Raw genomic sequence first — 19,450 nt, 5'->3', positions numbered from 1 at the left:
CTTTCTCCACGAGATTTTTCACATACATAGTGAATGTTAAGCCCTATAAAACTACCTATTGACTAAGATTTATTGGAACGTGGACTTAATGACTCAGTACCAAGGAGCCAGGTGCAAGCAAGGGTTACTTCAGCACAATGGTTTGCGTTTTTTAGAACTGTAGGCAAGAGCCTTTTTCTCTGTGGAACTGCTGCTCTTGGCAGTTCCTGCTCCTGAAGTGCTCTGGGAAACAGAGCAGAGACCACTTTAGAGCCTTGGCATGCTAGGGCGTGCAGCTTGTCACAGGTGTTAGCTCTCAGACAGCTGATCACTGAAGTGGTCTTAGAGGACGCTGTTTTCTCCACTGAGGGGTAAAAAGTATAAAGTAACATGAAAAACAAAAAAACATGTAAGGAGAGCTCATCATGGAAGGGGTGAAAAGAAATAGTTTGGTTTTCCCCTGATCTAACATAAGATTAAAATTATTTAACATCTGGTTAGATTTAAAAGCAATTATTAACCTTGTAGTGAAACTGGAGTTGAAATCAGCAGTCAACCAAATTTGTGTCAGAGTACATCTCTACCATGTTTCACCTTGTGATGCTTGTGATGTGTGATGCTTGCTGTCTAGCTCTTGCTCCACAGAATGCCAGAACAGTTTTAAAGCACCTCTGTGCGAGGTGGGTAAAAGCGCATCCAGCTTTCTTAACAGTGAAAGCTTTGAAGGGAAAGGAAGATCCTGTGGTTTTGTCATCACTGAGGAAAAATAAGTCTGCATGGTATAGTGAATGTATAGTCTTTGTACGCTTTTAAATGACCAAAAAAAAACCACAACCACACACCAGGAAGTCTTGTGACAGCTCACACAGAACACTTTCTTAAATGCCTGGGGTAACTTACATTCTCATGTAAGAAAGTAGCTGAGAACTGTTGCTTTGGAAATAGTACTTAAATACTTCTGGATGGTGAACATGATGGTTAGCAATGCACCTGTCTGTGACATCTGATGCTTTGTGACATCAGGCTGTTAGTCATCAATGCATTACAGAAGTAGCATTTAAAAGAACAAGTCTTTTCTTTTTAGTCATTTATTTCATGCTTTTCTACAAAATAGATCATTTTTAACCAGTTTTGTTAATATTTTAATTTTCAGGAGAAAAATATGAGCTACATGCTGCAACTGACACTACCCCTAGCGTTGTTGTCCATGTATGCGAGAGTGACCAGGAAAACGATGTGGAAGAAGAAACAAAGAAACCCAAACCAAAAATTATTCAGACAAGAAGGCCGGATTATACCCCTGCCCATTTAAGTTGAACTGCCATAGTATTTCAAGGGTTACAAGTAGGTGTGTTCAAGGGAAACATTTACTCTGGAAACGGCAGGTCACAGGTTTGGTGGCAACAGCAGCAGTTGTAGTAGGAGAAATTCCAATGTAAGTTTGCTCAGAAAAAAATACAGGAATTTTCATCCTTATTTTTGATGCTGCAGGTCGATAGATGTCATGGGTGTATTCCCCAGTCACTGGGAATGAAGATAGGCAGAAGACGACATTCTGAGACCTAACAAGACAAACTGTGGGTTTATTTTTTGGGGGTACTGTAGGCTTTTACATTATAAAACAACAGGGGGAAGCTTTCTTTGTTCTGTCTCTCATAAATCCTCAAACTAATAGGCTAGTCATTGTGTGGCATACATAGCGATAACAGAGGTGGTTTTAAAGACAAGACATTGGGAATTGTAAACCTTTTTTCTTATATTAGATTTTGTGCATGTGTATTCTTGGTCTTCTAAAAGTAACTTTGCATTATTTTCTATAGTTTCTCACATGTTTTTGGAAATCTGGGAAATTGTTTAAAGTATTTATTATCTCAGCATCCCGGACTTACTACTAGATATGTATATACATATATATTTATATTTGTTTTTATTGGCACTCAGTTTTCAGCAGGCATACAATTTATTTGGCACCCTACCTTGGTGCTATGTAACTTGTGCTATTAAAATTTTACTCTTTTAAATGCCTATGTAGGGTTTTGTCTGGCAAAGGTATAGAAAAAATGTGCAATAGGAAAGTTGTTTAAATAAGTTGATTTTAAATTATTTAAACTTAAATAATTTATATCTTCAATAACATTTGTTCAGTAATCTCGACTTTCTCATTTGGAAAAAAAAAGTATTCTTAAATGTATAAATAAAGCTAATGTTGCATATTCACAGCAATGTACTTTTCCAGTGAAAAAATAGTAATGAATGGAGAGTAATGAGAGCGCTACTCAATATGTGAATCTGCGTTGCTGTGAACAAAGGTCTAACAGTGATTGAAAAATTGCACACACTGTGTAGAACAGCGAAGCGAGATGGAGTGCCTTTTCCTCATTCATTCCTGATGTGAACTGTTCTACAAGCTGCACACTTGTATCTTTTTCTACTGGCTTTCTATGTCGATAAGAATATACTTTCTTAGCTTTGCTTCCAAAATAAGCTGGTATTTAGAAATGCTTAATGCCAAGTAATGATGCATACTTAAGTAATGGGTATACGTGGGAGAAGCTTTTTTTTATATGTTAGTGTTTAAAGACTGTAGCTTATCACACACAAGTTTGGTGGAAGAAAGATGGCAGAAGTGTATTTTCTTATTTGTTTTCTAAAATGGAGATCTTCACTTTGAAATGGGTTTCAGTATTTTTTTTAGGAGATAATAACTGATATCTATGGGAGAATATCACTTACAATTTTTAGGGGATGTTTGAGGCTTTCCAACATGTTTCTAAAAATCAAAAGTTTAGTTATGTGTTAGTTCACTTTTGCCACAGTTGGTCTGAGGATGAGTTTTGTAGCTGGAGTTAATGTTTTTAAAAAAAATACATTCAGTGCCATTTGAAGCAAACATTAATTTAAATACCCAGGTTCACACCTCATTTTTAAAATAAAATATCAGTGAAGCAAATTGTGTAATGAAGCCATTCCAAGCTGTGGTGCAGTGTAAAAGTGGTTTATTGAAGGCGTGTCATTATACTAAATAAAACAGAGATTGATATCCTGTGACCAAAGATAAGAGGAATATATTAAACTTTAGTTATGACCTTGTTCTGAGTGTTTCAGTTCACAGGGCATACTGAACACTGACAATTGGTGTCTGTCTTGGACCTAACTCAAGTGGCACACTCTCCAACTTAAGGTGCTTAAGGTTATTTTGCTTTTTTAAGGTATAACAATCAGCTGGATGCATGTACTGCTTATTAACACCCCAAAATAAAAATAAAATGGACAGGAAACCTTGTAAGCTCGCCACAACTGTCTTTAAGCCTTCCCAAGATTTTTTTTCCATGTTTCTAAAATTACTACTGGGCTTAGGGTGTTTTACTTTGTACAGTTTGTTGAAATCATTTTTGTCCTCTTTCCATCTTTATATGATTACCAGTCAAAGTATTAGTTTTGCATTAGCAACTTAGTTGCTGCTCTGCTTTGTAGCAATACAAAGAAAACAGTGCTGAATTTCAAGGAAAAGTAAAGAAAGCTAAAAAAAAAAATAAGACTTTCCCAGTTTATTACACTGCCATCTGCCTCATAAAGGTGGGCACTGGAAACCATGGATGGAAGACTTGGGATGGCTACCCTTCTGATGGTAATTGTAAACAAAGATGGTGAGACAGTAACTTGCCTGTTTTTTCTGGTTCTGTATCTTGGCTTGTGCCACCTTCTGTTATCATTACTACAGTATATTGCTTGCTCTGTTTTTTAAACATTCAAATGAATGCTTAGTTGGTATTTTATACAATTGTATAGTATGGGACATATTTAAATTAAAATATTTTGTCTTCTTGTAAATGTTGTGGTGTTTATCCATGAAAGTATTTGAATATTTTGCACCAAAACATGAACTTTAAGCTTCCAAACACTGCTGATTTGAAGGTTAGAATATTAGAATATTGTTCCATCCTTTCCAACAAAATGAATTTATTCACAGTGAAACACTTCCCAGCCTTTTTCTTAAGTGACTTGTGTGATCTCAATGCAAGTCTGAGAATTGACTAGTAAATTAAGTGGTCCAAATTATTCCACTTAAAAACTGATTCTTCTGTGCCTAAAGTTGATGTGCTTCCTAATAATGATATCAACGTTTTACTATTCTATAATAATCCCTCTGCATTCATATTATGTTTACCAGTTTGATTATACAGCATGAATAATTCTACTTTTAAAGCTTTTGGAATAAGAAAATGTCAATATTTCTCGGCCTTTACCTGGTAATCCTATGTCTCTGAGTTGCAAAACATGTTATACAAAAATGCATTGAAGGTTTCACTCAGTATGAAATAGAAATCCTCTCATGGCAGTAAGGCGTTATTGGTATCAATGCTGCTCGTTCTTCTCAGTACTTATGACTGGGACGTATTGATGTTTTTAAGTAATTGTCCTATACACAGAAATGGTTTGAAGGAGCAGTTCTGTTGCTTATCAATAGCAGGCCCATCCAGGGGAATTCCTATATAGACTAACAGGCATAACTTGATCCTTAAGTGATCTAACAAAAGATAGAAGGTATTGTGCAATTTCAAGCAACAGCAATTGAACCATCCTACTTTACAAAGAAAATCTCTAATTTCATTTCTTTTCTGGATGTACAACTCCACTGTTTTTTTATTTGCATTCTGCATAAGGATAGCGTCCATGAGCTTATAAATGTGGAAGTAATCACTGGTTGTCATTTATCAAGACTTGCCAGTTAGCGATGCACGTTACTGCAGCCGTAAGTGTAGTAACTTTGATATTCGAAATACTGGACAAGTGTATTAGTTGTTCATGTGTAGTTCAGACTTGTCAAGGGTGGGGAAGGAATGAACTCCAGCAGCTCTCTCATACCATTTTAACAGTTGCAGCATGGGTTTTCCCCTAGGCATAACCACCTGCCTAGTCAAGTTTTGTTTTGTCACACTAGAAAGAACGTCTTGGGAGAAGACCAGTTCTTTAACTAGAAACTGAGATTTTTATCTATAAAGCTTGCTTGCTAGCTGTGCTATGTCCAGAGCCCTCTCCCACTTCCAAACATGCTGTGGTAGCAAGGGGTGGGCCCTTAGTCTAGGCATGGGCCAAGTTCAGAAATTCACTCAGTAGGCTTAGCTGTTGCACTTCCTCTATCTTCTTTGCTTTTTTCCTGGATTATGTCCAACGTGCCTTTGAAACATTTTACAGAAAATTATACCCACTTAACACTTTTATTAATTCATGTTTTTAACGCTTTTATAAATTCATGTTTGGATGTCTAAAAGCAAGACTACAGAACAACCAATATTAATAAAGACAAAATATTCCCCGAGATGCTGTACTCTACCATGACAAAGCAAGAGCAGAGAAGTGACTCAGCTGATAAGTAGTCAATGGGATAGATCTGACAGGACTGGATTTATCTTCTCTGACAAAATTCCCATTTATAAGTAGTAACCATTCGACTTGAAACCTTTTGTCATTTACCTAGTCTGTGCTTATGTGCATAAACTGCAGCATTTCTGTTGCTTTTTTTTTTTTTTTTCAAGTAGCTGGCAGTTGTTTTTTAGTGTGATACACTCTGAGGTATGTAAAAATGATAGGAGTTTAAGTATGAAAGATTAAATAGGTGGAAAAAGGCTCAAAGTGGCACTTCATCACTTCTCGCAGTTGCGTTGTCACCCATGCTCTTTGGGACTTTCTCCCCCTGAAAGACCAGCCCAAGAAGCTGCAGTTCTTCCTAATGTTTTCTGCTCTCGCCTGTCTTCCTCAAGATGGCATTCCCTCTGTTTCCAAAACACTGAGGGTCTCTGGGGATTTAAAGGGCTTTCCTGTGTCTTTCTGAAACACTTTTTCTCTTATCAGAGGATAGAGCTCAGTGTCTGTGGCTTCAGAATTTCATTATAGGCTTCACAAGGGGTTTTACAAAGGTCTTTGCTAGCAGCATAGCATGGGGGGAGCACCAATAGGACATTTTTTGTTTGTTTGTGTATTCTTCAGTATAATGCGGCTTTTGCTATCAGCTTTTGATTCTGTCAATAATAATTTTCTTATTTTTAGTAATTATGAAGATATTTATACCTTGCAAATAGCAGGCTGTTTTCTTCATAGAGTATTAATTTGGTTTTGTTGTTTTTTGTTGGTGGTGGTTCATTTTATTTTTTTAGCCTTGTTCTGTTTTGAAATATTTCTTCTACTACGCATCTTTGTTGTCCTTCTGCCTACATACTGGAAATGACTCTGTACTATCTACCAAGCAGGGCCGTTACCTCCTTGGATTTTACGTATGACTTTGTTTGCACCTGCCTTCATATTCAGTGTGAGTGACTTTGCCACAGGTATGTGCCAGGAATTTATTTTATTTGCAGTTTCATTACAAACACAGCCCACTTGCATGAACTTTTCCAGTATTCACCCAATGCCCACAGTGTCTTTTTTATTAATCCTCATGAAATTATGTCTGCTTTTCTGTCTGATCTCTGTTGCATGTCTACCACCATCATTTATACGCATTTAACCGTTATTTCTTTTACTGGTGTAAGTTGTTGTACTCTGTTCTGGTGCTGTGCATCTGTAACTCTGGCCAAGCCATAACCAATTCCCAGGACCACATACCTTCAGTAATTACGTAGGCCTGGAAACAAGGCAGATTCCCTTGAGTGCAATGCTGGCCGCTTTGTACTGTTGTCCACATCTCTGAAAATTTTGAGGTGTTTTGCCCTACTGGTACCACTTCACAAGTCCAGTGAAGAGAAGCTTGTTCAAGGATAAACAAATGTAGAAAGAGCCCTAGAGCACAGACAAGAATTTGACTCAGCTCTTTTCTTTTTCCTTCTCTCCCTCTCTCTCTCTCTCTCTCTCTCTCTCTCTCTCTCTCTCTCTCTCTCTCTCTCCCCCCAACTTTAATTTTCTTTTTAACTTGTAATGGTTTTTAGTCAAAATTGACTCTTTACATTATGCTCTACTCTGAGCCTTTTCATTTCATATTGAGGATTTCTGTGGGTAGCCAGTCAAAAAACTCAGTTGTTTCCATATTTATTTTCTTGAGTGCCCCTAGACCCTCAGTGCTTTAGTTAAAGGTTTTACCAAAAGGGGCTTACTGAGCTACTGCAGATCTCTGGAGAAAGAAACAGAAAATTTGTCTTTTCTTCTTATGCTACCTAGGGTTACATCTCTCCCCTAAAGTGCCAAAGATGAGAACTTACATAATATTTGGAATTACTTCAGTATCGAGGCTATAGGAATACTGAAGAGGAAAAGTTGTCCTTAGGTGTCATTCAGGTAGACATCACCATTATTTCACTTGAATTTCCTTTATGGGAGTGTGTTGAGGTGCCAAGGGATGCCACTAGATCCACGCCTGTTCTGGAGCTCCTCTTCAAGTTCTCTGCTTCTGTGCATTGAAGTGGTTGAAAGTTTATCCTGTGCCCTCTGCCAAAATCCTTTTGTTACTTTCCTTTTTCCCTGACATTATAAACTTGTTTCCCTTGATTCTTAAGATATTTTTAACTCATTATTTGGTAGTTCCTCTAAAGCTCTAAAATGTATCTTTCTAATCCTAAAAAGCTTAAATAGATTTGGTGAAATCACCTTCGTGTTGTTTCCTTACAGTGCCTGTCTCTTGACAGGAAAAATAAGTAAAATTGTAAATTGTAATATTCGGAAACTAAACGGGAGACGACCTGCTTGTAGCAAGTGGCCATTTCTGGTTACAGCATTACAGGTGTTTGGGTAATTTTCAAAGGAACTTATTTTTTACGTTTTATAGACATTTATGCTTTATTTTGTGATCCAAATATGAAATTAAATATATCCCGGGTGAGCTACTAATTCATATCAGGTTGTTTCAAGAGGTCCAGAGAAATTTTATAAACTAGAGACTTTGAGCTAGGTTATTGCTTGGAGGTCAGCTTTTGTTTGACAAAACTATCAGAATTATTTTTAAACAACTTTTTGTTGTTGTTGAGCAATCATTAAAACTCACTATTTAGGAGACCCGAGTTTGATTTAAATGGGACATTCACTAGGGATCTCCTGGAAAATAAGGAATTCATCTTGTATGTTCTCTGAAAAGAGATTCTGAATCCATTTTGGTGGAGTTTCCAAGGTGGAGTTGTTTGGGTTGCTTTTTTCTCCCCTTTTCTTCTATTCTTTATTTTCCATTCACTTTTTTACATGCTGTGTGATCTGAGTAAGAACTTGGATCCTAATTTGCATGTACAATTTTGCATATACGTTTGGGGGAGGGTGGGGCAGGGGGAAACTTGTATGATCAGAGCCTTCAAGCATAATTAAGTTGGCGTTTAATTTAGATGAATTCAAAGAGGTACGTGGAGGTGCCCAATAGGTGGAGCTAAATGTCAAGCAATGCCATTGCGCACGACTGGATAAAATTAAACTAGAAACTCAACCTCCCGCTAAGGCTCCCATCGTGGTAGCGGATGTGGAAAAAAAGTAACTTTGCTATGGGGCTGTGAAAGTACATTGTTCCTCATCTCTGATCCCTTTGGGATGCTGCTTGAAACTTTTCTGTGTTGTATACAAAATTTTGTAGTGAAATACTTTTTAAAGATAAAAGTGGTAAATCGCAGTGTGACACACCTGGTTCCCTGCTTGACTTCATTGGTACCGCTCGTGAGAAAAAGTTCACATGGGCCAAGTGTTCAAATCCTGATCCTAAGAAATCCTAATCCTAAGAAATCAGGTGAGAGCAGGTTACCTGCTGGAAGTTAGCTAGCCATTCGTTCAGCTTGTTAGAAGGCTGCAGGGACGCAGCACAGGTTTTGAAGGCTTTCGTATCTGTTGTGCGCTTTGTGCTTTATAATCTCTAAAAACCCCATCAAGTGTGCACGCAAAGGATGCCATATATCCTGGCAAGGTTGCTTCCAGTACTTGAGTAGCTGTGTTTTTCTGTATGGGTATCTCTGTATGCAGGTAAGCAGGCAGACCGTAAAATGGGATTCATCCAGGTGATGAAGCATTTTGTATGTTTGCTGTTCATGCTGCGCTGTAGCAGTTCCTGTGGAGAGAAGCTTTTCCCTGCAGGGAAAGAGAGCAGAAGTAATTACTGCAATGCACATAACAAGAAAAACAAGTTGTAAAAGGCTGGCGTGGATTGCAGGCTTGCAGAGATAGTTAATGCTTCTGATTTTGAAGACTTCTTTATATTAAAACTTTTCAAACTAGTGTTAATCCAATTCCCATGTTTAAGTGAAGCATCTCCAAGGAATTGTAACCAGCAGTGAAGCTATGTGTTAAAAGCGGGGTGTGATTTTATACTAGGGGATAGAAACAGCCAGGGATGTAGTTCTGTAGGGGTTGCTTTATCATTCTCCCTGCTGGCTGCCCTGGCTGAGCTTTGTGCCACGTAAAAGAGAGTAAAAATTGCTGGTGTTACCTACTCCTAGATGTGTTTGAATTATTATAACAAAAAACTCCAAAGGATTTTTGTCAAATTTTCTTAATACTGCTTACTTTGAACAGGCACAAAGAACACATACATGTGTCCAGTCTGTCTTCACTGTAAAAGGTGAAGTTCAAACACTAGTTTATATATATCAAGCGATGCTAATTCACAGGTTGTATCTGATTTGGCTCATCCAAAAGCATTTCTTAATGTGAGTTATGGCCAGATTATGCAAAAAGCAGCAGCTACACAAAGTGCTTTTAGCAGCAATGTGGTCTTTTTCCAGTATTGGAGTTGAATGGTATTGGATTGTTATAAGTAAACTAATGATCAGTGTATTGATTTTTGTGAAAGCTGCAAAAATAGATGACTTGGCATAAAAGGCAGTTGTGCACCCTAGCCCTTTATACCTCTTGTTTTCCACCCCTAAGATTTTGCCCATACTGTAGTGGGGAGTTTGATCACGCCAGCCTCGCGTGGCTTGAAGCAGCAAGAAGTGGCTGAAATGGTTCAGGTGCTGGTGTGCCTCTGGGTAGAAAGCCACTGGTTTAGTTAGTGCCCCCTGCTCAGTGAGGACAAACAGATCAACAGTCAGCTGGCACTTCACCAGTGAAAATCTGCAGCTTGTTCATTCCTCTAGAAAGTGACAAGTCTTTCAGGCATTTTAGTGTCTTCTCGATATCCTCAGATATCCTATGTCTTGTTCAAATGTTCCTAAAAACGCTGTTTCTGATCCTTTCAGGGTTGCAGAAATGGCGAGCCAGTGAACTAAATGCTGCAGGGAGTTTTTTGTTCAGCCAAGTAATTGCTTCTCAAACTTACCTTTTAAATGATTTGTGTGTACTTCGTACCGCATTCGCAGGAGGGAGAGCATGCAGTGAGAATATGCACGCTAGCATATCTGTTGTGAGAGGGAATTACAGCATCTTCCTTGTTCTGATGCTGAAGGTCAAGCCTATTGCATGCCATAACACGCACTATTCTGGCTGAAGGCAAATGGGCTTGTTTGTGTTGAAGGACACTTGGAAGGAGTTCTATTTTTGTAAAGGAAAATAAGTGCTGCGGGGAAAAGTCTTGCCTGTGATTGCTTTTCCATTCTGTGTAAGGTGGCTCTTTCTGAAACAAGGTAGCTGCCCACACTGCCTTAAGAAGCATATCTAAGTGCATCTTAGAGTGGCGTTAGGCTTGTATTTCCTCAGCCGTACAAAGAAGTTCATTTGAAGAGATGAGAAAGGTTTTCAAGTAGAGTTTTTGTGTGCTGCAGTCCTTCCCTCCAGATGTTATTTTTCCATGAGATTTCCTACTTTGAGATTTTAGGGAAGGACACGTGGTGGTCAGACTGAGACAGAGGGAAGAGAGGGAGCATAACGTGGTAGAAAAGGTGGGAAGAGTTGGAGGGAGGACCTAAAGAAATACTAGGAGCAGGTGAGCTAATTTGAAGTTAGGAAAGTGGGGGCAAATGCGAACCTAGAGCAGCTGTCAGTGGTGTCTGTTGCTGTTTTCCTGCAGTGTTTGAGATGGTTGTATGATCTGTGACCTGATCCAAGACACTGCAAGGCACGGGTGGGGAAAGGAGAGAGGAGGGCTGGTGTAGTGTCCCTCTGTCTAGTCTGGTTCCTAGATGAGAAGATGGTTTCACCAGATCTCACCTAAGACTCTGCCACCATCACTTCCCCTGTCTGGGTTAGTCAGCAGAGCGGCCAAGTGTCAAGTGTCTCAGGTTATGCGCTGGCATCTGTCACTCTCTCACTTCTGCCTGTGTCCCAGGCAGGACGGCCAGCAGCAACCACAGCTGTTTTTCTTGGTCATGAGAGGCTCACCTCAGCCCGGAGTGTGAGGCAGCCAGAGGCCTGCCCTGGCTAGTGCAAAGCCTGCATGAAGTCACAGGGGAAAGGAGAGGCAAAAGAGACTCCTGAGGCTGAACTGGGAGACCAGGTATGGGAAAGAACCAAGACAAAGAACCAGAGTTTGATCTGGGACATCAGAGCAAGCTCGGCTCAGATTTCCTCTCCCTCCACTCCTCGGTGCCCCCACGTACACCTCCTCACTGCAGAGGCAGCAGTCCTCCAGGTTCTCCGTACCCACCTGCAGCGCGTATGTTCCCACAGAGACTGCCACGCTGGTTCTCCTTGCAATAGCTCTGATTCCAGCAGCGGGACCTTCCTGGCACAAGAGCACATCACCTTCATCTGCCAAAACATGCTCCACAGCACCAGGTTCCTCATGCAACACCAAGTGCCTCCAGGCTCCCTACCCTCCTCCTCGTTTCTGAGGTTTGCAGACAGTGGTAAGCCTCTACTTCCTCATGCTGCAGGGGCACATGTGCAATCCACTGACCTCGCTTCACCACTTGAATGTGAACCAAGTGGACAGGTCGAATGACCTTACCAGTCATGGTGCTGATCAGGATCTGTTTTTCAAGGTTCAGCCAAGCACTGCCACGGTATATTAGAAAGTACAAGCACGTGTAATTTCTTGGCTTATTTTTAAAGTTTTAAGGACTCAGGCTTTTTCTGGGAATTTTTGTTCTGTGAAGACAAGTCAGACTGATAGCAGGTACATATGTATGTTCTGCGTGTTCTGCAGTGTATAGCTGAGCTTATCTGAAGGTCTGGATCAGAGGATGTTGACGCATCTGAGGAAGCGTGCTCAGATGCAGCACGCTCCCAACAGGCAGGGGAATGCTGACCAAACTGTGCTGGAGGACTAGTAGAAAGAGTGAGGGCTTTACCACCTCAGATCCCTTGAGGACAAGTGAGATGAAAAATCTTCCAGGCTCATGAAAATAATGTGGTTTATGCTGCTTGAAATCTTCAAGAAAGGAGAAGGGACTGTTGTGTCTGACAGTAAGGTCTTTGATTCGTTTGGGTGATTCACGGCAAGGTACTCGGTTTGAAGTCTTGGCTGTGCAAAACAATACCCCAAGCAATTTGACGTGTAACCACGAGTTTTCTAGGTACCTTCAGCTCCGTATACTCTCCCCTTCTAGGGTAACATTACAGAATGGAAACTCTGACACAACCTTAATTATAGGCTAGTGCTGCTGTAATATAGCTCCTGTAGGTAGGTCAAAAAGCTTCCTGAGCGTAGTGCGGTGTCCTGGCACGCGCTTCCTGAGGAGCAGCTCTGATGGCTAGCTGCTGAGTAAGGAGAGTGTTAAGCAGTCAAAATTTTTACATGAGATTAAAAAGAAGGTGCATCACATTACGCTGTTAATCCCTCTGCCAAATTGTGTTGTGTGGGAGAGACGTTTAGCGAGAACTTTCCATGCTTTGTCAGTCTGTGGAATCATTCAGGAAATGAATAGTGCTGTGTTTGGGGGAGGGCTTGTTGGTTGGTAGTAAATACCCAGTCCTTCTCCATAGAGCACGACAATGAATTAACTCACCCACATGTCCTAGAACTTCCTTCTGTTCCCAAGGGTTTCTGAAGCAGTACTGCTCTGTGCTTGATCCTTGCCTCCCTTATACGACCGATGCCTTGCTGGAGCCGTTTTGGGACTCGCTTTATGCACAGCCCAGCTTCCACGCCAGAATGTCAATAAGGAAGCAAGGTGCTGCTGTGTTGTTGTAGGGGTTTGTTGCTCATCGGGTATTAGGGTTGTTGGGAGCCATGGAAGATGCGTGGGCTGTGTGGAGGAGGGAAGAAGAACCGCTCGGATTAACAGCTGTGATTAATTGTTGTTCACAGTGACGCACACGCTTTGCAAACACCAGGCTCACGGAGGTCTCTGCCTCGAGCAGCGCTGAGCTGCCGTGTGAGCAGAGGGGACACCCAAGCATGTGAGAGAGGACACTGAGGAGGCCAGAAAGAATAAGTCACCGGGCACAAGTAAGGTGTGGAGGACAGGGCAGGTACAGCCTTCTCATGAATCCCCGTCTGGTACCCATCATGAATGGATCTTCTGGTTAGGCCTCTCCTAATTAGCTCTTTAAAAGGCTTTTCAGATTCAGACTCTGGTTTAAAAGCTGGGCCCTATTCTAACGTGTACTTGAACCAGTCTAAATCCCACTGATGTGCCACTTCTGCAGGCCGGACTGCAAGAGGTGGTGGAAAGAGCAAGAAGTACAGTCTGGCAGAGGATGCCAGAGCTGCTCCTTTCAGCTGCAGTGGATGCCTTCCTCTGCTTAGCTGAGGCACGCAGCATAGTTTGTGCACCTAAACAGCTGCTGGCAGAAAAAGAAATGCACTGAAGAAGCACGTTTACTCTGTTACCTGCTCATTACAGCCCAAGGGTAGCCAGCAAGGTAGCCAGAGGTGCTGTCTCCTGGTACCTAAGGTGAGAGGGAAGTGAGAAGGCTGCCACTCTGCAGGTGTTAGTCAGCCCGAGCAGCACTGCTGTCCCCAGCCCTCGTAAAAGCAAGCGCTTCCACAGCTGACACTGCAAAATCGCCGAGCCTGGATCTGGAAATGGCAGGCTTCTGCCGATGACACCACAGCTTGGCTGGCTGTAAGGCTGCTTGGTATCTGCAGATGCTAGCTGTTTTGCTTCCAGACTTCTCAATTTCCCCGTGCTCCACTTGATTACGCGTTGCCAGATGGCGCAGCAAATCCTGCACCAGCTCCACAAACAAACCCCACAAAGAGGGCTGCAGACAGGAACCATGTGGAGAATTTATACTGCAGATATCTTGAGGTCTGGCCAGGTATGGGAAGCTTCCAAGAGAAGATGATAAATAATGGCTGGATGCAAGAGAGATGCCTACAGTGACTCTAATGAAGGCAAAGGAATAAAGGACATTTTATTTATCACAGAAAATTGACGTGGCACAGAAAATGCACATGGCAAATGTCCTACGTTCCTTGAACACTTCTGTCATTTTGTGGGTTGGTGTTTTTTTGGTTGTGGAGTTTTGTGGGTTTTTATGAGTACCAAAATATCCAGTTGTAAAGTGGATATCCACAGGAAAGCAAGTTTCCTTCGCTCTGTGACTTGTGGAACAGCTGGTTTTAGACATCTATTGCAGGTAAAAATGATATTTGGCAGTGGTGAAGCTTTTAAAGTGCCTTTTAAGGAACTTAGTAGACAATGCAGGATGATGTTTTGAGACATGTACAAGGTCTGTTCACAGAGGGCCAGGTTCTTCTTAAGCTCTGTCCCAGCCCGTCCATCGAGGCAGTTATGTTTTTGGGGTATTAGCAGAGCATCCCGAATGCATTAGAAATGTGGCTGCGTTAAATACCTGAGCTCATCTGCTGTTGAATCGTGTCAGCACTAGCTGTCGTGGCGACACAACTAGCTGGCTCCATCTTAGGTCAGCCTCTGCGTTTGGGTGAGGTCCAAACCTGCAGGCGTGCGAGCATCCAGCCTCCTGTGAGCTTTTCCTTTATCAGCAAATCAGATGCCCGTGTCGTGCCTCTTAAAACGGGCATCAAAGCTCTACGTGGTGCGGCAGATGGATCCACGAGCGCAAGCAGCTGCTCTCAGATTTTCTTCTTCCATTATCTCCTAAGCAAGAACATAACTTTCCCACTGGGGAGGTGGGAGGAGGGGGACGGGTCTGTGCACTTTCCCAGGCCCCTGGCACGTTTGGACTCCCCAGATAGCACTATTAACCCAGCAGGCATCAAGCACTTACAACTAGAAGCCACACTCACAGCTGCTGACAAAAGATTTTCAGGTGGTAGAGGCTGAACTCGGCTGCTTGAAAGCCTTTTAACTAACTTACAGATCCAGAGCTGCAAAGTGTTATTCCTTGCCATTCCCACCAGTGCAAATCCAATTGCATGATTATTAAAAATGGCATAAAAAAAAAAAAAAAAAAAAAGATACTTATACAATTTCACGTGAAGATTCTCCAGTGGAGTAAAATTCATTTCCTTTGTTCTTTAGCACCTTCCACACAATTTACACACACACGCTGGTCTTCAGCTGCAGTGTCCTTGCTGCCAGGTGAAGGAGCATACTGCAAGCATCTTAACAGCAATTACCCCTTTTCTTTGAGTCTCTGTTTCCTTCTCTTTATAATTATTTGTTGGTACAGAAAATGGAGTGGAAGAGATGTCTCTGTGCCTGTGCAACCACAGAAAATGGTGGTGGATGTGTGCTCCAAGTCAACATATTTCTACTGATTTGATGTCAGTTAACAGGACATTATCAAACAAACTGAAACACCAGGGGATTTTTTCTTTGATGGCAGAACAGTAAGCTTTTGTGTTAGGTTTGCTCTGGGCGGAGTGGGGGGGGGAGCGTGGGAGGGAAAGCACTCTTTCCCCTTTTCAGCTGAAAAAAAAATAATATATACATATATTTGCACTTACCTTTCTCCAAACCCAGGTTGCTTTGTTGGCCAATTGTTGTTTGGGCAGGTAGGTAAACTCAAACCCACCCCGTGAAAGAAACGCAGGAAAGTTTTGGTTTGACGCTTCTGACCAGCACTCAAAACTGGAGGGCTGGTCCAGCAAACCCAGACGCTTTCCAGAGCACGTGGTGGTGCTCTGCCCGGAGCAGGGCCGGGGGGCAGCCTGTGAGCTCCTCCAGGGGCTGGCTGCTGGGGCTGTGCGAGGTGCTTGCTGAGGGAGTCACGCCTTGTGGCATCTGGCACGGGCACCCAGCTCTGCTTTTGGGGAAAAAAAAATAAAATATTTATAAAAAAACACATCTTTTTTTTTAATTATTATTATTTTGTGGACAACTGGATTGTGCAAGTTTGATGTAAAAGGCCCTTCTTGTTTGGAGGTACTTCAGCACCCAGTGTCCTGCCTGGCTTTCCTCTCATATAAACAGAGCAAGAGGATCGTGTCTCACCAGAAACTTTGGTCGTGCTGTTTCCCCTTGCCTGGCAGTTGCTTTAGCCTTGCCTGTGACCTTTATGGCAGTGGGAGTCATGCCTACCAGCAGCGAGGTGCCTCTCGCTGGGCCTGTGCTGAATGCAGCCAGTCATGAAGGAAATCCGCGCAAACATCTGCGCTTCAAGTGCGTCTTTATGATCTCTAAGTCTGATGATGGCGGTGCAGCAGAAAAGAAACCTTTACACAGGAGGCTGAGTCACGTGGAAGTGCCCGGGCAGAACTGCAGCAGCCCGGAGTGGTGGGAGATGTTAGGGGACGCACTTCTCTCGCCATCACGAGCCTCTTCAAACACGGAGCCTTAGTGCAAAGTCTGTGGCTTCATCAGTGCCTGGATTTGGTCTTAGCCTTTCTATCATTGCCCCCAGACAGATGACCTGTTTGTTCCTCCTCAGTATCCCGTGATTCAGTGTTAAAAACAAAGTGCAGAAAAGTGATTTTAGAAGCAATCCAGAAGACGAATTTTGTACTACTGCAATGACAAAACGGTGTTGTCGCTTGTGTTGTCACTCCCTGACACGTAGTTAGTTTCTTGTCTGGTTGGCTGTGAGGTTTTTTCAGCTGTCATTTGTGGTGATGTTTCCTTCATGTGTAAATATTTGCAAGGCGGTTTGACATGGATCATAGTTTAAGGAAGAAAAAGCTTATAGAAAAAAAAAAAGTGCAAAAATAACCCAAAATTCCTTTGAACAAATATATGAAAAGTCGTAGGCATCCGTTCTTCCCCCTGAGGTCTGTATGCTCCCCTCACCAGCAAGCCCTGAGCTGCGGCAGGGCTGCTCTGCTGCTGCCTGGGCACAGAGCACTTGGCACCAGGAGCTCGGGGTCCAGCGGCGTGGGGCTCCCCGGGGCTGGGGGGCCTCAGGCACAGCTCCACGTGCTGGCAGGGAGCAGGGGGTCAGTTTGGGGCAGCTCCTGTTCATTGAACAGGTCTCCAGTGGGGAGAAGGCACCCCGCACAGCAGTGACGGGGCCCAGAGGCTGGGGTGCATCATGGCCACAGGACGCCTGGCCCAAGGGGACCCCAGTCCCTCTTGAGTGTTTGGGTGCTGCAGCTTTCATTAAAAAGGGAAGCAGAGGCATCTTGGTTATTTTTCCATTTGCTGAGTATGTGCTTGCCCTGTTATTTTTATCAGGAGGGGCAGGTTCAATTTGAGGTTTGTTTCTTTTTGGCTTTTGATGACAATAAAATGTTGGTGTCCTGGCTCATTCAGTAGTCTGACGCAGCAGCATTCAGACCCCAAGCACTTACTGATATAATTATGCAGATGAAATCAAAAGAAAATGAACCATAGGAAAATGTCCCTCTTCTATAGAAACCTGAGTGAGTCTTGAACTGGTGCTGTAGCATTAAGATGAAGTCAGGTGCGATAGAGTAAAAAAAAAAAAAGTGTTGGTTTTATGCTACGAAACACTAAAGACGTGAAAGATCCACTTTGCTAGAGCAGAGCTACGTGGAGGAGAGTTGCAACCAAACAGCATCTGCATCAACTATGAAAAGGATTCAAGTATTCATCCACCCCCAGCTCTGGTCATGGCAAGCCCCTCATTATTCCCACTGCCACAGCATGGGTAAGCAGCAAAGCACAGCCAGGCGAGGGGGCAATGCCCAGCAAACATTTATTTTTTCCTCCTGGCACCACTTGGTGAGCCGTGCTGCTTCTGGTGCTGGCCAGGAGGGACACGGGCTCCCAAAGGATCTGTGGAGTGGTGGCTGGAGTGTGTTAGCAAGGGGCAGAAGCCCAAGCAGCTGGGGACTCAGCCTGCGATACACTGCAATACTCAGACCAAAGACTTTTGGTTCAGAAAAAGTACCCAAGAATAAGAAGCTAAAGCTTTTGAATAGTTTCCGGAGGTCCTCACTGACCAGGATGTGCATACGACACGTGCAGGTAGTGAATCACTGGTGGTTATAATTCTGTACAAACAAGAACCTCACTTACTTATTTATTTTTTAAACATTTAGGGTAAAAGGTGGCACGAGCTGGAGCTTTTTGACATGAGTGTCGCTGGTCATAACACCAGAAAAAGCAATATCCTCTTGTTGAGATCTACTGGAAACTATTTGGATGGTACTTTTGTTGCATTAATACAGTTTGAGTAATGGATAGTGTTTGGAAACAAAACTTTCCAAACGAAGGGAATAATGTACTATATCTGGTGCAGGAGCTGAACAACAGGAATTCACATTTTCCATTTCCTGGTGCGGAACAAACAAAGTAGGCTTAAAATTAGTAAATGTGTTAGTCACTGCGTTATGAATGGCATGGTCCGGTAAAGCCATAGCTTAGGGAAAATGTTTGCTATAGCTACATTTCTAAATAAATGGGGCCTGCTGCTTGGCACGTGGCACACCTTAGCAGGATGTAGCGTTTGACATCTCACACCTGAGCATCTTCATGACTGGGGTTTAGGATCAGGCTTTGTAGGGCTGAGATGTACCTCACAGCGCTCTGTGGGCTGCTGCTTGCCATGGCTTGAAGGGAAGCCAACAGCTCCCACCCAGGGCTCCACTGCCACGCTGCTTCTGCCACGGTGGCTTTTTCAAAACCCTTGTGTTTCATAGCAGTTTGGGATTTCAGTAAAGGAAGTAATTTTGTGTCTTCCAAAGCATTTTGGTCTGGATCTGAGCTTTATTCTTAGCTATCAGCTTTTCATTTCATGGCAGTACCTTCTCTGAGGACATTTACTATTCAATAAGAAGAAGGTATATGTTCAACCCGGAGGATTTAATGAACCCCATCCCTTTTACAACCGTTTTGGTTAAGGTCACCTCACTGTTTTTTGAGGTTATGCTCTCCCCAGGCTGTGGCTGAGCACGGCTTGTCCCAGGTGCCACAAAAACCATGGGCAGCTGAGGTCACTTCTGTCAGCCCCCGGTGAGAAACAGAAAGGGCTTCAGCCCTGCTGCTGGCTGAGAAAGAATGGAAATCATGAGCTTAGCAATAGTCCCTTATTTAAAGCAAGAGGAATGTGTGACAGCCTGAATTAAGGAGGGACAGTTTCGCTCCATGTCTAGCCTATTGTTACGAGTGGGAGGGAATTCAAAAAAACTGAGCAGGCTTGTTTGCTTAGGAGGGCAAGAAAGAAATGCCTGAAGTAACGCAAATATGCACTGTGTGGAGAAAATGCACAATTAAAGCGTGAGTGTATAAATGTAGACACAAACCCCAGGGCAGGAGAGGAGCAGGGGCAGGCAGGCAGTGCATTGCCCTTCATTCAGCAGCTCCAGCAACAAGCCAGCCTCCCTTCTGGGGGCACAAAGTTTCAGCTCCCCATGGATGTTTCT

The 19,450-nt window shown here is 42.8% G+C and overlaps 1 protein-coding gene across 2 annotated transcripts in view; it reads left to right on the top strand.

Annotated features, from left to right (window-relative positions):
- Positions 1–3,810, top strand: part of RCAN1 (regulator of calcineurin 1) — a 40,107-nt gene extending 36,297 nt beyond the window's left edge. For both annotated transcript variants that reach the window (XM_035315719.1, XM_035315720.1), the window contains exon 4: positions 1,133–3,810. In XM_035315719.1, the coding sequence (XP_035171610.1) occupies positions 1,133–1,296 (164 nt within the window). In that variant the 3' untranslated portion in view covers positions 1,297–3,810. The remainder of the gene's footprint in view (positions 1–1,132) is intronic.
- Positions 3,811–19,450: the final 15,640 nt, after the last annotated feature.

Source organism: Oxyura jamaicensis, chromosome 1 (assembly GCF_011077185.1).
Source record: "Oxyura jamaicensis isolate SHBP4307 breed ruddy duck chromosome 1, BPBGC_Ojam_1.0, whole genome shotgun sequence".
Taxonomy (NCBI): domain Eukaryota; kingdom Metazoa; phylum Chordata; class Aves; order Anseriformes; family Anatidae; genus Oxyura; species Oxyura jamaicensis.
Note: the sequence above shows the minus strand (reverse complement) of the source record. Positions and strands in the feature narration are given on the sequence as shown.